At 42.5% G+C, this 20521-nt stretch overlaps 1 protein-coding gene across 2 annotated transcripts in view; it reads right to left on the bottom strand.

The window, feature by feature from the left end:
• Positions 1–4813: 4813 nt before the first annotated feature.
• The window catches only part of LOC129865680 (kin of IRRE-like protein 1), a 39121-nt gene continuing 23413 nt past the window's right edge, over positions 4814–20521 (bottom strand). Inside the window, exons 9-15 of one of the 2 annotated variants that reach the window (XM_055938635.1) lie at positions 14261–14387; positions 13678–13778; positions 11428–11644; positions 10953–11060; positions 10123–10250; positions 9624–9740; positions 4814–7564 (exon numbers count right to left, since the gene is read on the bottom strand). In XM_055938635.1, coding sequence (XP_055794610.1) covers positions 6899–7564; positions 9624–9740; positions 10123–10250; positions 10953–11060; positions 11428–11644; positions 13678–13778; positions 14261–14387 — 1464 coding nt within the window. In that variant the 3' untranslated portion in view covers positions 4814–6898. The remainder of the gene's footprint in view (positions 7565–9623; positions 9741–10122; positions 10251–10952; positions 11061–11427; positions 11645–13677; positions 13779–14260; positions 14388–20521) is intronic. The other variant, XM_055938636.1, reaches the window with a different exon arrangement.

Below are 20521 nucleotides of genomic sequence, written 5' to 3'. Positions count from 1 at the left end.
TCTCCCTCCCCATATTGTCTGACACCATTCAATAATAAAAAGACAATACAAGTAAAAGTTGTGTCCAGTAAAATGTTAATGCCTAGTGCCAGGTCTCTCTCCATTCAGAGACATCAGCAACAAGCCTGTCTGTCAGTCTGGACTTCATCCCATTATCTTGCTAGTCTCCATCTGCTGTCTCCATTCATTGTTCCCACGTCACCAAGTTCAATAACAAAACAGGCACTAACTAGTAGCACAAATAGAATGCTTATGGGAAGTTTTGTAGGGATTTTTTTTACACAGGGAAAGAAGGGGAAATTCACCAATCACCACAGCCCACAATTCATTCTCTTTGTCCGTTCCTTTTCCCAGGGGTAATCCTCACACTTTGGTTCTCAGCCAATCCAGTACACAAGGGGGTTAGTACAACAGTCTAGGGCACAACACGTAAAATCCCAGATCATGTGCTCTCTTCTCCCACGCTTCATATCACACTTGGTTCTCTCCTACTCTGCCCTGCTGTGCAGGCTGCTTCCCCCTTTTATCCTCAAACCCTCCCTGGCTTAATGAGTTCCAGTCTTGCCTCGTTGGGGCAGGAAGTCCATATAAGGGCCGGGGGTGGAGCCAACAGACTGCCAGATATCTCCCCTCAATCACCACTTCCCCTCCCCTCTCCCCGCCGGCTGTCATAACACATAGTCACTGTTATTAGCATTGGCAGTTAGAATAGGTGATATCTGATACACAAACTGTTATTATGTTGAAATTTGAACAGGTCAGACTAAACCTACCTAATTCTGTTCTCCCCATCAATGACCGTTGGTGAGCAGGCAAGAGGTGAGGCAAGGTCTTTGCCAGAGCCCCATTGATAGGCATAGCAGTGTAAATCAGCTCCTGGCCCCTCATCAAAGACACTGGTCGGTCGGTCACACACACACGTTATGCCCTGAACATTATATGCATCTAAGAAGTAGAAAATAAGCAACAAATAATGTCAGGTCACATCAATTATTTTTCACAATTGGGTTATCAAATATATCAAAGTAATGAAGTGGGTTACCTTCTGTATTTATACAACTGATGAGCCTGTGAAAGCTGTTGCCGCTGACAGGCTAAGGTTGCTGGCCGGATACTTTCCAACAAGTGGCTGACAGTTCCATTCATATGAATGCTCACAGTGAGGGCATGTCTGCATGATGCTGATGAGGGCCCCCTTGCTGGTCTTCTCAAGCTGCATGTTCGGCTGCAAACTGGACATCTCTCAAACAACTGCAGCAGGCAATCTTATGAGGTGGTGTTTACAGGTAGTGTCCTTTTCATAGGAGTCGAGGTAACTCTGGCAACAACGGAAGAGGTGTCACAAGGGTACTTCCCACTGGGCAAGAACTGGTTGAATCAACATTGTTTCAACATAATTTGTCAAAGTATTTTGACGTGAAATCTATTTTTAAAATACATTGGATTTGCAAAATCGTGAGAGTGAACTGTTGGTTTGAGGGTGACATTTCAACCACAGGATTATGTCATCATGGTAACCAATTTTGTACATTAACTAACCTTGTATAAAATATGTTGAATTTGTACCTTTGAGACAATGTCAGATCTTCAATGTTATAGCCACTATCAGAAAAAAACAGTAGGTTGAGAATGTATCTATCTACAGCTTTCCTTTGGTCTCCCATCCAGGGTTATAACCGAACCAGGCCTGCTTCTCTTAGATATTTGTCAATGTGCTATCGTGAGAATTATTAGGGAATCCTCCTCTTAAAAATTAAATAGATTCACTGTTGCTATCGAAGTCATATCAAAGAGTAAGTTTAACAGAGCAAATGAAATGTAACCATACTTTATGAATCTTATATAAATCAATGATACTATTTAGGCTTATATAACATTTGCAAAGTCATCAACAGCTATTGTTTCAATTCAACCCAGGATTCAACTAAAACTAGACAATACATATAGGCCTAGGCCCTAGGGATTCAAGGATTCACGTCTCCATCTCAACCAAAAAACTAAGTTAAGTAATAGGACTAAATCAAACTTTATTTAAGGGCATTTAAAGTTTGATTTGATTTAGTCCTTTTCATGAATTTCGATTTTTGGTTGAGATGCAGACATGAATCCAACATATCAATTATTAATTTGTAGAAAACTAATTGCCTTCTGTAAGTTTAAGAAACATTGCAATGTGCCTTGAAATTCCGTTACCAAAACCCCACATACAGTATCTTTAAGATATTTTCAAATTTTTCTCCCTAATTAGGAGGTAGGATAAAGAAATGTCACATAAGTAACAAGTAAAGGTAGACCTATCAATTAGTTCTAATGTTTTTACTGATATAAATGTTGTTTAAATTATTAAGTGACTAAAACTACCAAATTGGTAACGGAATTCCCCAAAAATTAGTAATGGAATTTCTGCAATTGAATTGGCTACAATGGGAAATCATAGTACTCACAAACCACAGTTGGGTTCACCAGTTTGGACAGCACAGTGCAATACAGTACAGCACAGCACAGTACAGGGGGTGCAGTAAAGAAAAGTATAGTAAAGAAAAGTATAGAGTATAGTTCAGGACAATACAGTACAGTCCTGTAGAGTTCAGTACTGAACTATACTCTACTGTACAGAACTATGCTCTACTTTACTGTATCTGCTGTACTGAACTCTGTACTGTACTGAACTCTACTCTATGGTTCTGTGCTGTACTCTACTGAGCTCTACTGTGCTCTACTTTGATGTCCAAACGTGTGAAATAAAGACATCTATGATTGGTTTAGATTTGGTGCAGTCTGGACCAACAAAATTTGGTCTTGTTTGGGGGCAGAGCTCATTAAAAATAATAGCCAATGTGTAGAACTTTTGTTGCATATATATCCAGATGATGCTGCATACTATTTTGCGCAATGACGCTGTTGGTGTGTTCGAAGCGTATGACTTGGGTGACTGGAGTCTTTGACAATTATTTGGTCCTTCCTCTTACACAGCCTAGTAAATAGGTCCTGGATGGCAGAAATCTTGGACCCATGCCAAATCTTTAGTCTCCTGAGGGGTAAAAGGTGTTGTGGTGCCGTCTTTATCTTGGTGTGCTTGGACCATGATAGTTTGTTGGTGATGTGGACACCAAGGTACTTGGAAGTCTCCACTCTCCACTACAGCCCCGTCAATATTAATGGGGGCCTGTTCAGCCCTCCTTTTCCTGTAGTCCACGATCAGCTACTTTTTCTTGCTCACATTGAGGGAGAGGTTGTTGTCCTGGCACCACATTGACAGGTCTCTGACCTCCTCCCTAAAGGTTGTCTCATCGTTGTTGGTGATCAGGCCTACCACTTGTGTCGTCAGCAAACTTACTGATGGTGTTTGAGTCGTGCTTGGTCACGCCGTTGTGGGTGAACAGGGAGTACAGGAGGGGACTAAGCACGCACCCCCGAGGGGCCCCAGTGTTGAGGATCAGCATGGCAGATGTGTTGTTGCCTACCCTTACCACCTAGGGGCGGCCCGTCAGGAAGTCCAGGATCCAGTTGCAGAGGGAGGTGTTTAGTCAAAGGGTCCTTAGCTTAGTGATGAGCTTTGTGGGCGCTATGGTGTTGAACGCTGAGCTGTAGTCAATGAACAGTATTCTCTGACTGCTATCGATGCCGCATTTGCTGTTTTCAAAGGGATTCGTTGGTTTTAAGGGGCAGTCACTCTTTAATCGTTAGCCGTAATTAAATATGTTTCAATGTATTTATTTATTTTACATTAAGTTGGGTTGTAGGTAATAATATGTTGATTGTGTAAGAACCGACGCTGGAGTAGAGAAGCAGGTACAGAGAGTTGAACATTTAATTTTGCACAGACATGGAACAGGACAGGAACAGCATCAGAACCGGGTAACACAACGACAAAGGACAATTAATGCTGTAGTGGGGAACAGACAGATATAGGGGAGGTACTAACATAGGTGATTGAGTCCAGGTGAGTCCAATGAAGCTCTGATGCGCGTGACAAGGGAAGCAGGTGTGCGTAATGACGGTGGCAGAAGTGCGTAATGCTGGGCAACCTGGAGCCCTCGAGCGCCAGGGAGGGAGAGCGGGCTCTGGACCCGCTGACTGGGGCGTTCAAGCCAGACGAACCGGCAGAGGCGTGCGAGCCTGGCAAACCGGCTGAGGCGTCGAAGCCTGACGATTCAGGTGAGGCGTGAAGCCTGATGATCCCTGTGGGACGTGGGAGCCTGGAGAGCCGGCTGAGAAGTGGGAGCCTGATGATCCGGCTGAGGCGTAAAAACCTGACGATCCGGTTGAGGCCTGACATGGGATGGGCGCCTGCCGAGCCAACCGGGGCAAGGAAATCTCTTGAGCCAGCTAGGGCGTAGAAGCTCGACAAGCAAGCTGAGGCAACCCCGTTCCATCGGCGGCGCCCCCCGGACCCGACGTCACCACCAACCGAAAAGCCAGCACTCCCCGATGCTTTGCATTCTGTAAGAATCAACGCTGGGGTAGAGAAGAAGGTACGGAGAGTGAACATTTAATTTTGCACAGACAGGGAACAGCGTCAGAACTGGTTAATACAAAGACAAACGACAATTAATGCTGAAGCGGGGAACAGAGCGGGGGAACAGACAGATATAGGGGAGGTACTAACATAGGTGATTGAGTCCAGGTGAGTCCAACGAATCGCTGATGTGCGTGACGAGGGAAGCAGGTGTGCGTAATGCTTGTTAGGCTGGAGAGCGCCAGGGAGGTAGAGTGGGAGCAGACATGACAGATTGTGGGGGAAAACACAAAATAAACTGAATTCTCCTAACTGGTAGTTATCCCATTCCCCCGAAAGCATCACATGACATGATTTATTTTATAAAAAACAGTGCTTTTTATTTCTGTTATACTGTGGAAAAATAATTACATACCATTTTTAAAAAATATTGGAGATAATGAAATTAAAAAATGAAAATTTGATCACTTTCTGTTGTACATCTTTTGAACAGTTTTTTTTCCTGCTACGTAGAACAGTACAATAAGATAAACATTGTATTTCTAAATTCAAAGACACAATAATACAGGATACAGTCCTACCAGAGGTATAAAAGTATTGGAACAGGATCGTGAAGAGAAATGATATGGACATATTACTGAAACACACTCGCACACATGAACACATACAGACATGCACACACACATACTGTACACACTGACATGCATACAATAGTCACGTTCACACGCAGGTAGAGTACTGTATGTGTATGCATTACATACATACACACACACACACACACACACACACACACAGCCATTCACACATCTATACAAACACTGTACAAATAGATGTGCATACACACACTCTCTCTTTCACGCACAAACATTCACACTCCGCTATCCGTATATCAATACTGTAGACAAACCTTCATTGAACCTCTCCATACACATTCTCCTCTGGCCCTCATGGCTGATTGTGTGTGAGGAGGAATGAATGATGAAAGCATTACCGCATGTTCCCTAAGGCCACTCTTATACACACCATCTCACTAGCCTGGTCCCAGGTGCTGTTTGTTCACAAGCGTGACAATGACCGTAGGAGTGGGCAAGACAGCACAACCAGATCTGCGACCAGGCTACCACGTCACCTCTCTCTATTTCAGCAGGGGGCACCAAGCTAAGGTTTATAGCCTGGATCCAAGCTGAATCCGCTATGTTTCACCATATAAAATATGTAGTTCATATAAATGGTGAAACGTAAAAAATTCTGTTTGAATGCCAGGCTAGCAGGCTTATAGTGTAGTTCCATATGCCCGGACTGCCTCAAGGCCTGAACACAACATCTTCCCATAGAAGGACTTCCTCCATGGTATCTACTGCATTTAAATGCTTGTAACCCCAGATTTACATCAAATAAAGAGCAAACATGGACACTTGGTAAAAAGGTTCTTGTATACCCTCCCCTTCCTGAATCTTGCCAGTCATCATGGCTGACAAAAACAGGTACTCAAATACTTCTTCATGTTTCTCTTTGTTTGTTGAGGTGAATATCACCCAAACAAAGACTAAACACTCTCAAGTTTGAACATCTTGGTCCACAGACACTTCCTTCACAGAAATATGACCAAAATAATTCTGTAAAATGTTAAAAAATAGAATAGAAAGCTCTAGTTTGTTGGTGTGCAAATAAAAACAGACTCATATAATACAGATATATGTAGATGATGGATTTCTAAGCAATGAAGACTGTTTGTAATGCAGTGCAAAACGTACGATGACCCCACTAACCAGCACCAATGGCGCCAATGAAGTGGAGCAATGTGGGATATATGTGCTCTAAAATCACTGTATAAAACAACAACCAGCTAAAACAAAATGGCGGCCAGTCATGACCCTCCACTGGTTGAGGTTTCTCCCGCCCAACGAACGAGTACCATATTTGACGGTCAATTTCTCCATGATATGCCTTACTGTAATATTTGGCAATCGAATATGGAATAAATTGCCTGTAACGCTCACTCTCGTCATTCATTACAATCTAAATTCATAGCACATATGCTATTTATTTCGATAATTAACATCTAAAGATCTTTTGTTCTCTCTAGTCCCGTCTTCTCTGGTCTTGATTGGACTTTCGCTTTCTGCTCTTTCAGAGCAAAGATTTGAACACTGGGAGTATGGGAATTCTATAGATTACCAGGAATTCACTCGTTATCCACTGATCTGGACTCTCTCTTTCTCACACCCTCCCTGTCTCATGGGGAAATTCTAACTCCTCTGTGTGTGTGTCTGTGTGTGTGTGTGTGTATATCTGCGTGTGTATGCTCACATGTGTACAGTATATCTGCGTATGTTTGAGAATGTGAATGCGTGTGTGTGCGGCCTCTGTGTGCGTCTGAGTGACAGTGTGTATGAGAATGCACCCTCACCGTCTATGTGACCATGTCAGCTATCCATCTCACACATGTGTCTGCATCCTCTGTGTGTGTCCTCTGTGGCCGTAGTCAGAGTGCTGCGAGGTATAGGAGAAGCGGGTGGAGCTTCCATACTTCCCCAGTCCAGTCTCTGACACTAATGGAGTCGCCCCCGGCCCCACCCCCACACCAGGCCCCACCCCTGGCACAGGCCCCACCCCCGACCCCACCCCGTACATCTCATAGGAAGGCCCGGTTTCCAATGGAGCCAGACTGGGCGGGGCAAAGCCCATGCGGTAGGGGGTATAGGGGTGAGAGGGATAGCCGTAGTTGTCGTAGGCCAGCTGAGGGGAGTCCAACAGGCTGCAGTCCCCAGGGAAGTCGCTGGTCTGCGGCGGGGGGTTGGGAGGGGGCTGCTGGCTCTGCCCAGCCCGGGTGAAGGTGTTGAACTGGGCGTAGCTGTTGTGGGAGAGTCTGGAAGGGGGCCGGGGGTCGTAGCAACTGGGGCGACCGGGGGTGGAGAGGGGCCCTGGGCCTGGAGGGCCTCCTCCACTGGCCGTGGCCCCTGATCCTCCAGCACTGCTGCTGACAGAAGCAGCTCCCCCTGGGGTGTTGGAGGGACGGTAGTCAGAGTAGTGCATGGAGCGGGAGGCGGGGCGACCCTCATCAAGGGTGGAGGCTCGCACGTTGTAGTAGCCGTTGGTGGGGTCCTGGAGAGAGCAAGATTAGAAAACATATTGTCACTCAGGTGTGTGTGTGTGTGTGTTTGTGTGTGTACATGTGTGTGTGTGTATGTACAGTTCCTTCAGAAAGTATTCCTATCCCTTGACTTATTCCACAATTTGTTGTGCTACAGTCTGAATTCAAAATTGATTAAATATAGTTTTTGTCACCCATCTACACACTGAAAACATGTTTTTAGAAATGTTTGCAAATTTATTGAAAATTAAATACAGAAATATCTAATTTACGTAATTATTCACACCCCTTTGCTATGACACTCTAAATTGAGCTTAGGTGCATCCAATTTCCTTTGATCATCATTGAGATGTCGCTACAACTTGAATGGAGTCCACCTGTTGTCAATTTAATTGTTTGGATCTGATTTTTAAAGAAACACACCTGCCTATATAAGATATCACAGTTGCATGTCAGAGCAGAAACTATACTGTCTGTAAATCTTCGCAATAGAACTGTGATGAGGCATATATCTGGGGAACGGTATAAAACAATTTCATTTATTTGTAATTTTTGTAACTTTTTTTGAACCCCTTTTTCTCCCCAATTTCGTGGTATCCAATTGACATTAACAGTCTTGCGTCTTAGCTGCAACTCCCACAAGGACTCGTGAGAGAAGAAGGTCAAGAGCCATGCGTCCTCCGAGACACGACCAAACCAAGCCGCACTGCTTCTTGACACAATGCCCACTTAACCTGGAAGCCAACCACACCAATGTGTCAGAGGAAAGACCGTACACCTGGTGACCTGGTCAGCGTGCACAGCGCCCGGCCCGCCACAGGAGTCGCTAGAGCGGGATTGGACAAGGACATCCCTGCCGGCCAAACCCTCCCCTAACTCGGACGACGCTGGGCCAATTGTGCGCTGCCCCATGGGTCTCCCGGTCACGGCCGGCTGCGACAGAGCCTGGAGTCGAACCAGGATCTCTAGTGGTACAGCTAGAAACTGCGATGAAGTGCCTTAGACCACTGCGCCACTCAGGAGGCCCTATAAAACAATTTCTAGAGTGTTTAAAGTTTCCAAGAGCATGTCATCTCCATCATTAGGAAATTGAAAAAATATAGAAGTATGGAGGTGACCAAGAATCCAATGACCACTCTGACAGAACTACAGAGTTCCTTGGATGAAATGGGAGAACCTGCCAGAAGGACAACAGTCTCTACAGCATTTCACCAATCTGGGCTTTATGGGAGAGTGGCCAGACGGAAGCCACTCCTGAAAAAAAAGCACATGACAGCACACTTGGAGTTTGCAAAAAGGCACGTGAGACTCTTGAGAGCATAAAGCATGAGATTCTGTGGTCTGATGAGACAAAAATGTAACTCTTTGACCTGAATGCGAAGCGCTGTGTCTGGAGAAAACAGCTCATCACCCTTCTTACACCATCCCTACTGTGAAGCATGGTGGTGGCAGCATCATGCTATGGGGATGCTTTTCAGCAGCAGGGACTGAGAGACTGGTAAGGATAGAGGGAACAATGAATGGAGCCAAATACAGGCAAATCCTTAATGAGAACCTGCTTCAGAGTGCAAATGACCTTAGACTGGGATGAAGATTTATGTTCCAACAGGACAATAACCCCAAGCATATAGCCAAAGCAACGCTTGAATGGCTTCAGAACAAGAATTTAAAAGTCATTGAGTGGCCCAGCCTAAGCCCAGACTTGAATCCCATTGAAAATCTGTGGAAAAACTTGAAGATTGCTGTTCACTGCTGCTCCCCATCTAACTTAACAGAGCTTGATAAAAATCTGCACAGAAGAATGGGAGATCCAAATCCAGATGTGCAAAGCTGATACAGACCTACCCAAGATGACTCAAAGCTGTAATCGCCGCCAAATGTGCTTCTACAAAGTACTCACTCAGGGATGTTGTATTTCATTTTCAAGAAACTTGCAAAAATGTTTTAAAAAAGCGAACTTTTTTTAATTGAATTCATTTTGAATTCAGGCTGTAACACAACAAAATGTGGATTACGTCAAGGTGTATGAATACTTTCTGAAGGCACTGTATGTGTGTAAAATAATCTCACCTTCAGGTCGTACTCCTGGCGAGTGTCTAGCGTATCGCTACGCAGGTCCTGCTTGAGTTCTATATCGTCTTTAAAGGGCTGAGAGGAGGGAGAAAAGGACACAGAAGAGGGCAGAATCTAAACCATCAAACAATGAAAAAACAACAAAGGAGGGGAGGAATCCAACATAAGTGGGGGACCGAATAATAAAAAAAAAAAGAAGAGGGAAGGAAGAGAAAGTGACAGATCGTATTTTAAGTTGAAAAGGGTCATCTTTAAGTGTTAAAAATTCTGAGTATTGTGATTGAAAAGATAGAACAGCAAAAGTTGATATGACAGAAATGTTTTTTTGTTGCATTTCTGTTAAGTGGTTAGTTGTAAGGTAATAGCTTCAGAGTTGAGGCGACGTTGGAATTATTGAAAAAAACTTTAGTGATCGCCTGAAGGGAAACTTGGGTAACATAAACCAAAGGAAGCAAAGTTCAAGGCAACCTGCTGTAGCGTTGTGATGGCGACTCACCGAGTACATGGCCTTGACCATGCGTGATGCCGTAGAAACGCTGCCGGAGTCCTCCTCCAGACTGTGGGTCTCCTTGTTTATTGTCTCTACCTTGATGTCTGGCTTACCCAGCGTGACCCCACGACGACCTGGAAGCACAACACGACAGCACAGCACACAGTTGAATACTGCTGGATATACGTATGTCAGGGTATAGTGATGTATGTACAGTATGTGTATAAATGAGTATGTATATGTGCATTTTAATGTATCCATAAATGCAAAACAGCACAGCACACAGTTGAATACTGCTGGATATATGTCAGGGTATATTGATTTAGATACAGTATGTTTATGTACTTTATATGTTTAAGTATATGTATGCAAGTGTAAACATGTGAATAATATATTGCATTCTGAGGAAGTTCAGGTGTATACTGTATGATGTTTTCAATGCATTGGTATCTGAAATATGAATTTGTATGTGTTTGCTACTGTATTTTGCAGGTTTTGTATGTTTGCTACTGTATTTTACAGGTGTATGCTTTTGCTACTGTATTTTACAGGTGTTTGTGTTTGCTACTGTATTTTACAGGTGTTGTATGTGTTTGCTACTGTATTTTACAGGTGTTGTATGTGCTTTCTACTGTATTTTACATATGTATGTGTTTGCTACTGTATTTTACAGATGTATGTGATTGCTACTGTATTTTACAGGTGTTGTATGTGATTGCTACTGTATTTTACAGATGTATGTGATTGCTACTGTATTTTACAGGTCTTTTATATGTTTGCTACTGTATTTTACAGGTGTATACGTTTTATATTTCCTAGATGGAGTTATCACTTACTGCCTTTGCGCTGTCGGTAGAAGATGAGCACCAGGACTAGTAAACACAGGAATAGCAGGATGGTGCAGCCAACAGTCCCTCCTGCTATTATACCCACTGGTACCTCCTCTGAGAGTGGGAACAGAGAGAGAGAGAGGGAAGATAGATAGAGGAGGAGAGAGACCGTGAGAGAGAGATTGAGAGGGAGGAGAGACAGAGAGAAACAGAGAGAGAAATAGAGAGAGAGAGAGAAATAGAGAGAGAGAGAAGAAGGAAAAGAGGGAGAGAGGTCAATGCAATAGGGTTCAGTTAGCTGTTTATACAATATGTCGATTCAGCTAAAACATTATAATAGAGCAGGCATGAATATATGCTGGTTATTGTTGTTGTTGTTTTTGAGGAGGGATGTCTGGTCACATCACGTTACGAGTATGAATATAATGCTGCTGAATATAACGGTGTTGTTGTTGTTGTTGTTGTTCGTCTCTGGGCATACCGGTCTCTTCCAGGGTGATGATCATGGTCCCGGGTCCGAAGGAGTTCCAGGCGGTACAGTTGTAGGTGGACAAGAAGTCAGCCTCCATGACGTTGTTGATGGTGAGGGTGGAGAGGACAGCCCCTCCCTCAGACAGAGGTTTACTCTGCTCCACCGTGTACCTCTCCAACAGAGTCCCCTTCTCCTTCTCCCATACGTTCTCCTTCCATGCCCACACCTGAAACACAGGCAGGCAAGCAGGCGCACATTAACACACACACATATACTATACTGCATGTGCTCTGACACACACATGCATTATGTACAAACACATATAAGCATAGATGTGCATATGCACATATGGAGGAATATACACACAGGGGTGGACTTAGTGATTTGGAGGCCCCAGATATAGGCCCCCTCGAGCCCCCCCCCATGTCTATTAAACAAAATCATGGCTACTGAACGAAGAGCTGTTCGGAGCCGGCTCTTTTAGGTGAACGAAGCAGAATGAAAAGGCGAACTGAAAAGACTTGAAATACCCTTCAATAGTAAAGGTCTTTGCATCACCATGTAGAACAGGGGTGGGCAATAATTTTGTCTTGAGGGCCACATCGGGGTTTCAAAATTAAACGGAGCCGTACAGATTTTTTTCCAGAACGATTTGTTCATCAAAAGCAATTAGCGGGCCAGAAAAAAGGGCAGTTTTTTAAATCAATATAAGCCATAGGTCCATTATAATTTCTACATACTTTATATCTGGTTTTAGTTAGTTAGGGATGCACTGATGTGGCAATTCTGGGCCAATATCTATATCTGACATTGTCTTCGGGAAAATACCAATACATTTAGTTATTGTATGGCCTTTTTAACCAATCTAGCACAGATACAAACTGCAATCAAGTTTCTATGTTCATGAAGCTATTAAGAAAATATGTCAAATTACTTAAACATGGGAAATGTGTAACAATTTTAATTGGCATCACAAAGTGAGTGAAATGGATCAGAAAGATATTGGAAAGTTCCTCAAGTAATAAATTGTGTGTGTAGAAAAAAACACATGCATTGTTTTCAATTGGGGTTTTGTCACAGTCCCTTCTAACATGGCCTGCGCGGCTTGTGAGTGTCGTAGAGGGAAACAGAGTCTAAGCTTTCAGGAATGGGGTCATAATAGCTTATAGACCTAACAGTTCAAAAGCTGGAGCAAAATTCAGAGGAAGAAAAAAGAATCCGCTCCGTTTGTCACAACCAGAGATGGTCAAAGCCTCTAAATAGCGCACATCGGATGAGGACCTCAAGTCAAAGAAGAAGAAGGCAAGATAACAGAGATATTATGTATTATTAAAAGTCAAAGAAGAAGAAGGCAAGATAACAGAGATATTATGTATTATTAAACAAAACGATGGCAAGTTCTGCCACTGTGTACACATTTGTACAGTATACACAAAGACACACACACACTAAAGTAAACAAACAAGCACATACATTCCAAAACATTCACACACACTTACAACGCCCACATTATGAGATTCACACACTACCAGCAGCAACTGTTCCAAGCAGCTATATCGCTCTGTTCGTGGACTTTAGAGTTACATGTAGTGGTTTTAGAATTGGTAAGAATCTTACACACTTCCTCAACTTCCAAGCCACTAAAAGCTATTATTCACACTGAAGTATGAGCGACTATTTGAAATTGCATAAGGCCACATGTTCCCCGTAATCTACCATTCATTCTGAGAAACGAGAAACTCTGGCAGAAGAATTTGCAGGGACAACTGTTCCTGCCGTTCCTGTCCTTCATATTTTATAACTATTTTCCTGTCCCTGCATTAGAGACGCACCCCGGTGCGTCAGAGAGAATTAAACTCACGAGGTTTAGAGAGGAGAGGAGGACGAGAACAACTACACACTGACTGCATCCAAAATGGCATCCTATTCCCTATACCGTGCACTACTTTTGACCAGGGCCCATATGGTACACTATGTAGGGACTAGGGTACCATTTCAGACACAGCCACTGTCTGAGTGCATCCGGACCAGAGAGACAAGTGGAGTGAAGGCGATAGAAGTGTCCCCAACTAGAAACATTGGGTTTGTTTACATGGTGGATCTCAGGACAATTACGAAAGATTTTGATGGCCGTCACAAGACATAAAAGCTGCTAGAGTGTTGACTATGTCAGTCTCATGATGACGATAATGTATAGGTGGTAATGTGGTCATGTAGAAGCTTGCAGTAGAGTTTCTACAGTATCCACTGTCCACTTACAATCTTGTCCGGTGGAGGTGTGCTGGCGATGTAGCACTTGACTTCTCCTCTCTCCCCCCTCACTGCATACTGAACAGGCTCACTGGAGATGATGGGGGGACCTGGATAGAAAGAGAGAGAACGAGAGAGAAAGTGTGAGGAAGTGGATATTCCATATTACAAACTGGGTGGTTTGAGCCCCTGAATGCTGATTGGTTGTCAGCTGTGGTATATCAGACAACAGATATGACAAAACACTTATTTTTACTGGTCTAATTACATTGGTAACCAGTTAATAATGGCAAAAAGGCACCTCGGGGGTTTGTGGTATATGGCCAAATATACCACGGCTAAGGGCGGTGTCCAGGCGCTCCGTGTTGCGTTGTGCATAAGAACAGCCCTTAGCCGTGGTATATTGGCCATATACCACACCCCTCTCTGGCCTTATTGCTTAATAGTACTTATTATCTAGACTCTTAGAAAAAAAGTTTATATCTAGAACCTAAAACGGTTCTTTGAACCCTTTGAAGAAACCTTTTGGGTTCCATGTGGAACCCTTTTTTCAGAAAGGGTACTGTTGTGTATGACCTTTGGTGTTACGTACCGTTGACAGTGAGAGTGACCTCTGTCTCTCCCACTCCGATCCTGGGGACGATAGCCTTACACACGTACTGCCCAGCGTCCGCCTGGCTCACTGACTTCAGGAACAGCTGGTTGTTATTACTAAGGACCTGTAAGGGATGGAGAGAGAGAGGGAATCAGGGACAAGCAGAGAGAAAGAGATTAACAAAAGAAAAGGGGAGTGCGATGATGTGGCCTGACATCATTCTACTTTCCTTCAGGGGCAAAATATAATAAAAGAGGAAGACTTGAGAAAGAAGAAATGAGAGATAAAAACGCAGGTTGGCATTTATTGGGATGACTCACGTACTGGAGGCAGCTCTGCAGAGTGGTTACTAGCTGGCACAGCCACAAAGTCAAACCTAACCCTAACTTTACTGCTAACCTTAATACCTAACCCTAATCTTGTGTTACCATACCTACAAAATCACATTGTTGTCACACCCCCCCTTGGAGGTCTGGAGAATTTTGTATTGCAAACACTTTTTGATTGGATGTTACTTTTCAAGAATCTTCCCCCCCACACGCCCATAGAAGGGGTGCTGTGTGTTATGTGCGTCACTGTGTTCCGTCCGGGTAGTGGTTGTTGTTGCCCATGCTAGCTTTAAGTGCTAGTTTTCAAGTTATCAAGTGCGGCTGACAGTGTGTGATTTATATTTATTGAAATTGGACTATTCTGGTAAAGTTAAACGTCACTCACAGCACGTTCTAAACCGCTCTGGTGACAGATTTTTCGTTGTTTCCATTCATCCACATGGCTGCTGGCCGCGCTTTACTACCACTGAAAATATAATTATTTTGTTTTTGTAAGGACCCCAGAAACGGAGGCAGTGCCAGAACCTATTCAAGTATGTAAATAAAAATAAAAAAATGTAAAAGAAAAACATATTAGCTAGCTAGCTACACTAGGCCAACTCAACTGAGCTGCTTGCTAGCTAACGTTACACACTGTTAAGTTTAGTGAATTCAATGTCATCAGCTAGCTAACTTCCTATAATTAGCAATCTTGATGTAATTATTCTAAATTAAAAATCCAAATGCATTTGTAGATAACAGCCACGGAAGAGGGTGAAATTGCAGCTCCAGCTGTCATTAAAGGGAGAGTGTAGGCTACTGGAAAGGGCAGGTCACTTTATGAGAGGACATTGTGAAAAGATTCTCCGGTTCCAGTCCCCAGAGGGTTAAACTTTGAGGACAGGGAGATAATAGCAACATAATATTTAGTGCTGTCAAATTTGAGTATCATGAATCCTGTTTCTTTGTGATGTTTACTATCCTCAGGAAGCTTTGAAAGCCTGTTTGTAGATGAAGAGAAAGATCCCAATGAAACTCCTAAGAGACTAAGGGTATATCCTACATGCCTACACCCCTTGACTTGTTCAACATTTTGTTACAGCCTTATTCTAAAATTGATGATTTTTTTATTTATTTTTTACCTCAATCTACACACAATACCCTGCAATGACAAAGGAAAAACAGGTTGGGATTTTTGCAAAAAAATTTTTTTTTAACAAAATGAAATATCACATGTACATAAGTATTCAGACCCTTAACTCAGTACTTTGTTTAAGCACCTTTGGCAGCGATTATAGCATCAAGTCCTCTTGGGTATGACGCTACAAGCTTGGCACACCTGTATTTTGGGGAGTTTCTTCTATTCTTCTCTGCAGATCTCCAGAGATGTTCGATCGGGTTCAAGTTTGGGATCTGGCTGGGCCACTCAAGGACATTCAGAGACTTGTCCCAAAGCCACTCCTGCGATATCTTGGCTGTGTGCTTAGGGTCGTTGTCCTGTTGGAAGGTGAACCTTCACCCCAGTCTGAGGTCCTGAGCACTCTGGAGCAGGTTTTCATCAAGGATCTCTCTGTACTTTGCTCCATTTATCTTTGCCATCGATCCTGACTAGTCTCCCAGTCCTTGCTGCTGAAAAACATCCCCACAGCATGATGTTGCCACCACCATGCTTCACCGTAGGGATGGTGCCAGGTTTCCTCCAAACGTGACGCTTGGCATTCAGGCCAAAAAGTTCAATCTAGGTTTCATCACACCAGAGAATCTTGTTTCTCATGGTCTGGTGTCCTTCAGGTGCCTTTTGGCAAACTGCAAGCAGGCTGTCATGTGCATTTTACTAAGGAGTGGCTTCTATCTGGCCACTACCATAAAGGCCTGATTGGTGGAGTGCTGCAGAGATGGTTGTCCTCCTGGAAGGTTCTCCCATCTCCACAGAGGAACTCTAGAGCTGTGTCAGATTGACCATCGATTCATGTTTGGCTGTGCGGCCAGCTCTAGGAATAGTCTTGGTCGTTTCAAACTTCTTCCATTTAAGAATGATGGAGGCCACTGTGTTCTTGGGGACCTTCAATGCCGTAGACATTTTTTGGTACCCTTTCTCAGATCTGTGACTCGACACAATCCTGTCTTGGAGCTCTACGGACAATTCCTTCAACCTCATGGCTTGGTCTTTGCTCTGACGTGCACTGTCAACTGTGGGGCATTATATAGATGGGTGTGTGCCTTTCCAAATCATGTCCAATCAATTGAATTTCCCACAGGTGGACTCCAATCAAGTTGTTCAAACATCTCAAGGATGATCAATGGAAACAGGATGCACCTGAGTTCAATTTCAATCTCACAGCAAAGGATCTGAATAATGATGTAAATAAGCTATTTCTGTTCATTAATTTTTTATACATTTGCAAAAATGTATAAAAACCTGTTTTTGCTTTGTCATTATGGGGTATTGTGTGTAGATTCCTGAGTTAAAAAAAAAATCTATTTTACAATAAGGCTGTAATGTAACAACATGTGGAAAAAGTCAAAGTCTGAATACTTTCAAAAGGCACTGTATGTGTAAGCCTACCTATGTTGGAAAATGTTGTATTCAAAAATACAGTTAAACATCACACACAATGTATAAACCTATTACAATTGGAGCAAGCCAACCCTGCCGGAGGTCTGCTGGGTGAGCAGGGTTCTGTTACAGCCCAGCAATAACCCACCTGATTCTGGGCTGGAATAGAAGTCTGCTCACCCAGTAGATCAAGGATCAGTGGAGCAAGGTATCCATAGGTGGAATGGTGTTTTGGTGTTCACCTGAAATCATGCTTTAGTAATTATAAAATACTTGTTACTACTCAATTGTCTATTGTTGTTTAGACTAAGATGCCTAATCTTTACATACGAGTTATCTTATTTGTACATGTTGAAGTGTTGATTCTTTGAAGTGAAGTGTTTAAACTTGTTTTAATTGTTAAACAACATTTTCTGAATTAACTAGTGTCAATGTTAAGTTGCCCTTTCCTGCAGTCAATTAACCAAAGTGCCCTCTTTGACCTCATGGGTGGAATGATATTAATATTTGTAATAATTTCACAATTAATCAAATGAAATAAGTCTTTAAACAACAGAAATCAGTTTTGTTATATTTCAGTCTTCTGTGATGTACAGTATAACAAGTGGAATATTGGGATGCAAACTCAACGTAATAGATTTCAACTCTATATCTGACATGACACAGGTGTCTCCTTTTTTAAAAGCCCATAACCATGTGTGTGAGGTGTATACTTTTGTTTCAAAGTAGATTTGTTTAAGACTACCCAGAATCCCTCTGTGTGACCCTGATTTAGCCCACTGCAGTAAAAGGTGAATCATATTATCAAAATCCTGCAATACAGAGGAGTTCTGTCTCTAATGTCTCTCTGTTTCTGTGTTGCCTACTCAAATGAACATTTCCTTTTTGTCTAGTTGAAAGAGCTCCAATCTGTTTTATTTGATTGTCTATCTCTCAGTGTATCAGCTATGTGAATCCATTTGGCAGCTTATCACATGGCAGGCATCACCAGTGCAGCCATAGACCTACAGTATGAGGGCATTTTATTTTTCATTTTAGCAATGTTGCTTGCAAATTGATTGCAGTTTTCCCCATAGATAGACGGTACATGGTTGCTCTATGTAACACTGACCCTGCATAAACTAGCGACTGGGCTAACCTTTTAGGTCAATAATATGTTGTTTTTATGAACATTTTGTTGGCTTTATAATCGTCAGAGAAGTTAGTTATATCTAGGTAGCTTACAAGGTTAGCTGACTTTTCCAAAAAAAGAACCTCATTGTGGCTAGCTACGTCTTGTCCCTTATGCTAGCCTTTACAGACAAATATCACTTCAGAAACGTCAAAATAAAAAATATTGATATGGTCAGTATTGTAGACAATTTCTCCCCTTTTGCTGCAGCTTTAGCTCATCTCGAAATAACATTGAAATGCTGTGAAAACCAGAGTGCTGCAAACGTTCTAAAATGTTGTGTTTGTTTGTTTAAATGTTTTGTCCTCACGCGCTGTCGCCTCTACGGCGCTAATCTGGAGAGCACCTTTGGAGCTCCGCCCAAACAAGGCATTGGATTGGTATGGCGTGTTGCGCGGCTTCAGTGATTTACACCGGGTTTTCGACACCGCTTTAGCTGATTTCCTCCATGGAACTTCCCCAGTCTCCCCGTTTAAGGGAAGCCTGTTTCGGGACGAGGCTAGCCTAACTTTAACTTTAAAGCAAAACCAAAAAGCGCATTTTTACATTTAACCTGTTGGGGATGGGGGCGCTGTTTAGACTATTTATGCTAATGTGGCTAATTTTTTAAACGGCTTCCCACAAAATCCTTGATCGTACAATATGCATATTATTATTATTATTGGATAGAAAACAGTCTATAGTTTCTATAGGAGTTGAAATTTTGTCTCTAAGTGGAACAGAGCCCATTCTACAGCAATTTCCCTGACATGGAGTCAGATTTGAGAAATGTTGGCCACTCTTCTGAAGTCATTTAAAAGGGCACTGTCGTTGCTATGACTATACGGACACTTCTTACGTCTTCCCCTGGATGCCTTTACGTGATGACGATTCCAACGGGGTCGATTGCGCGTTCACAGGCCCTACAAATCAAAAAACCCTGAAGCTAGTCATTCTTTGGGAGCTGCGTCATGAGCCTAGAGGACCCCGGCGCGCACCTGTTCCAAGCGTTAGTTTAGCCTGTTATATTTCTCCGGTCATCTTTTCACTCGTTATAGGAGTTAAAAACATCATAAGGTAGTTAATTTAAAGCGTTTTATAGCAATTTATATCCGTTTAGTGCGATTTTGGGACATTTATTTTTGCAACGATGTGAAAAGTTGGGCACGCTTTTCAGTTCATCCCGAACGCAGTTGACATTTCCACATGGCAAGAGGACAGCTTTCCACCAAAAGACGATTTCTCCCAAGAAAGGATCCTTTGCCCAAGATACTGATGGAAGAACAGCTCAAGGTAGGACATTTTTATTATGATAAATCGTGTTTCTGTCTAAACATTTTAGTGGCTTAGGACGCCATGTTTTTTGACGTAGCTTCGCTTGGCGCAAACTGTATTGAAAAGTAAGGATAAATTAAAAAATGTAATAACGCAATTGTATTAAGAATTAAATTGTCTATCAATCCCTGTCCACCCTATATTTTTTAGTCACGTTTATGAGTATTTATGTATAAGAGTAGATCACTGTCTAAGTGGCGCAAGGACATTTTCTGACCAGCCTGTCTACATTTCACATTGTCTAACCATGATTTTGGTGGCTAAATATAAACATTTTCGATCAAACTGTATATGCATGTTGTAATGTGATGTTACAGGAGTGTCATCGGAAGAATTCTGAGAAGGTTAGTGAAAAAATTAATATCTTTTGGCGATGTTGACTTTTATCGCTCACTTTGGCTAGAATCAATGCTGGGCTGCTAATTGCTATGTGCTAAGCTAATATAACGATTTATTGTGTTTTCGCTGTAAGACACTTAGAAAATCTGAAATATTGTCTGTATTCACAGGATCTGTGTCTTTCGATTCGTGTATGCTGTGTATTTTTACGAAATGTTTGATGATTAGTAGTTAGGTAAACACGTTGCTCATTGTAATTATTCTAGTCCATTTGTGATGGTGGGTGCAATTGTAAACTATGCCATCTACCTGAAATATGCACTTTTTTCTAACAAAACCTATCCCATACCATAAATATGTTATCAGACTGTCATCTAATGAGTTTTTTTGTTGGTTAGGGGCTATAAATATCTTAGTTTAGCCGAATTGGTGATGGCTACTGGTGTTGGTGGACAAATAAAAGATGGTGGATTATGCTAATGTGTTTTTAGGTAATAGATGTACATCTTTACATATTGTGTCTTCCCTGTAAAACATTTTAAAAATCGGAAATGTTGACTGGATTCACA

The sequence above is a fragment of the Salvelinus fontinalis genome, chromosome 11 (assembly GCF_029448725.1).
Source record: "Salvelinus fontinalis isolate EN_2023a chromosome 11, ASM2944872v1, whole genome shotgun sequence".
Classification (NCBI taxonomy): Eukaryota; Metazoa; Chordata; class Actinopteri; order Salmoniformes; family Salmonidae; genus Salvelinus; species Salvelinus fontinalis.
Note: the sequence above shows the minus strand (reverse complement) of the source record. Positions and strands in the feature narration are given on the sequence as shown.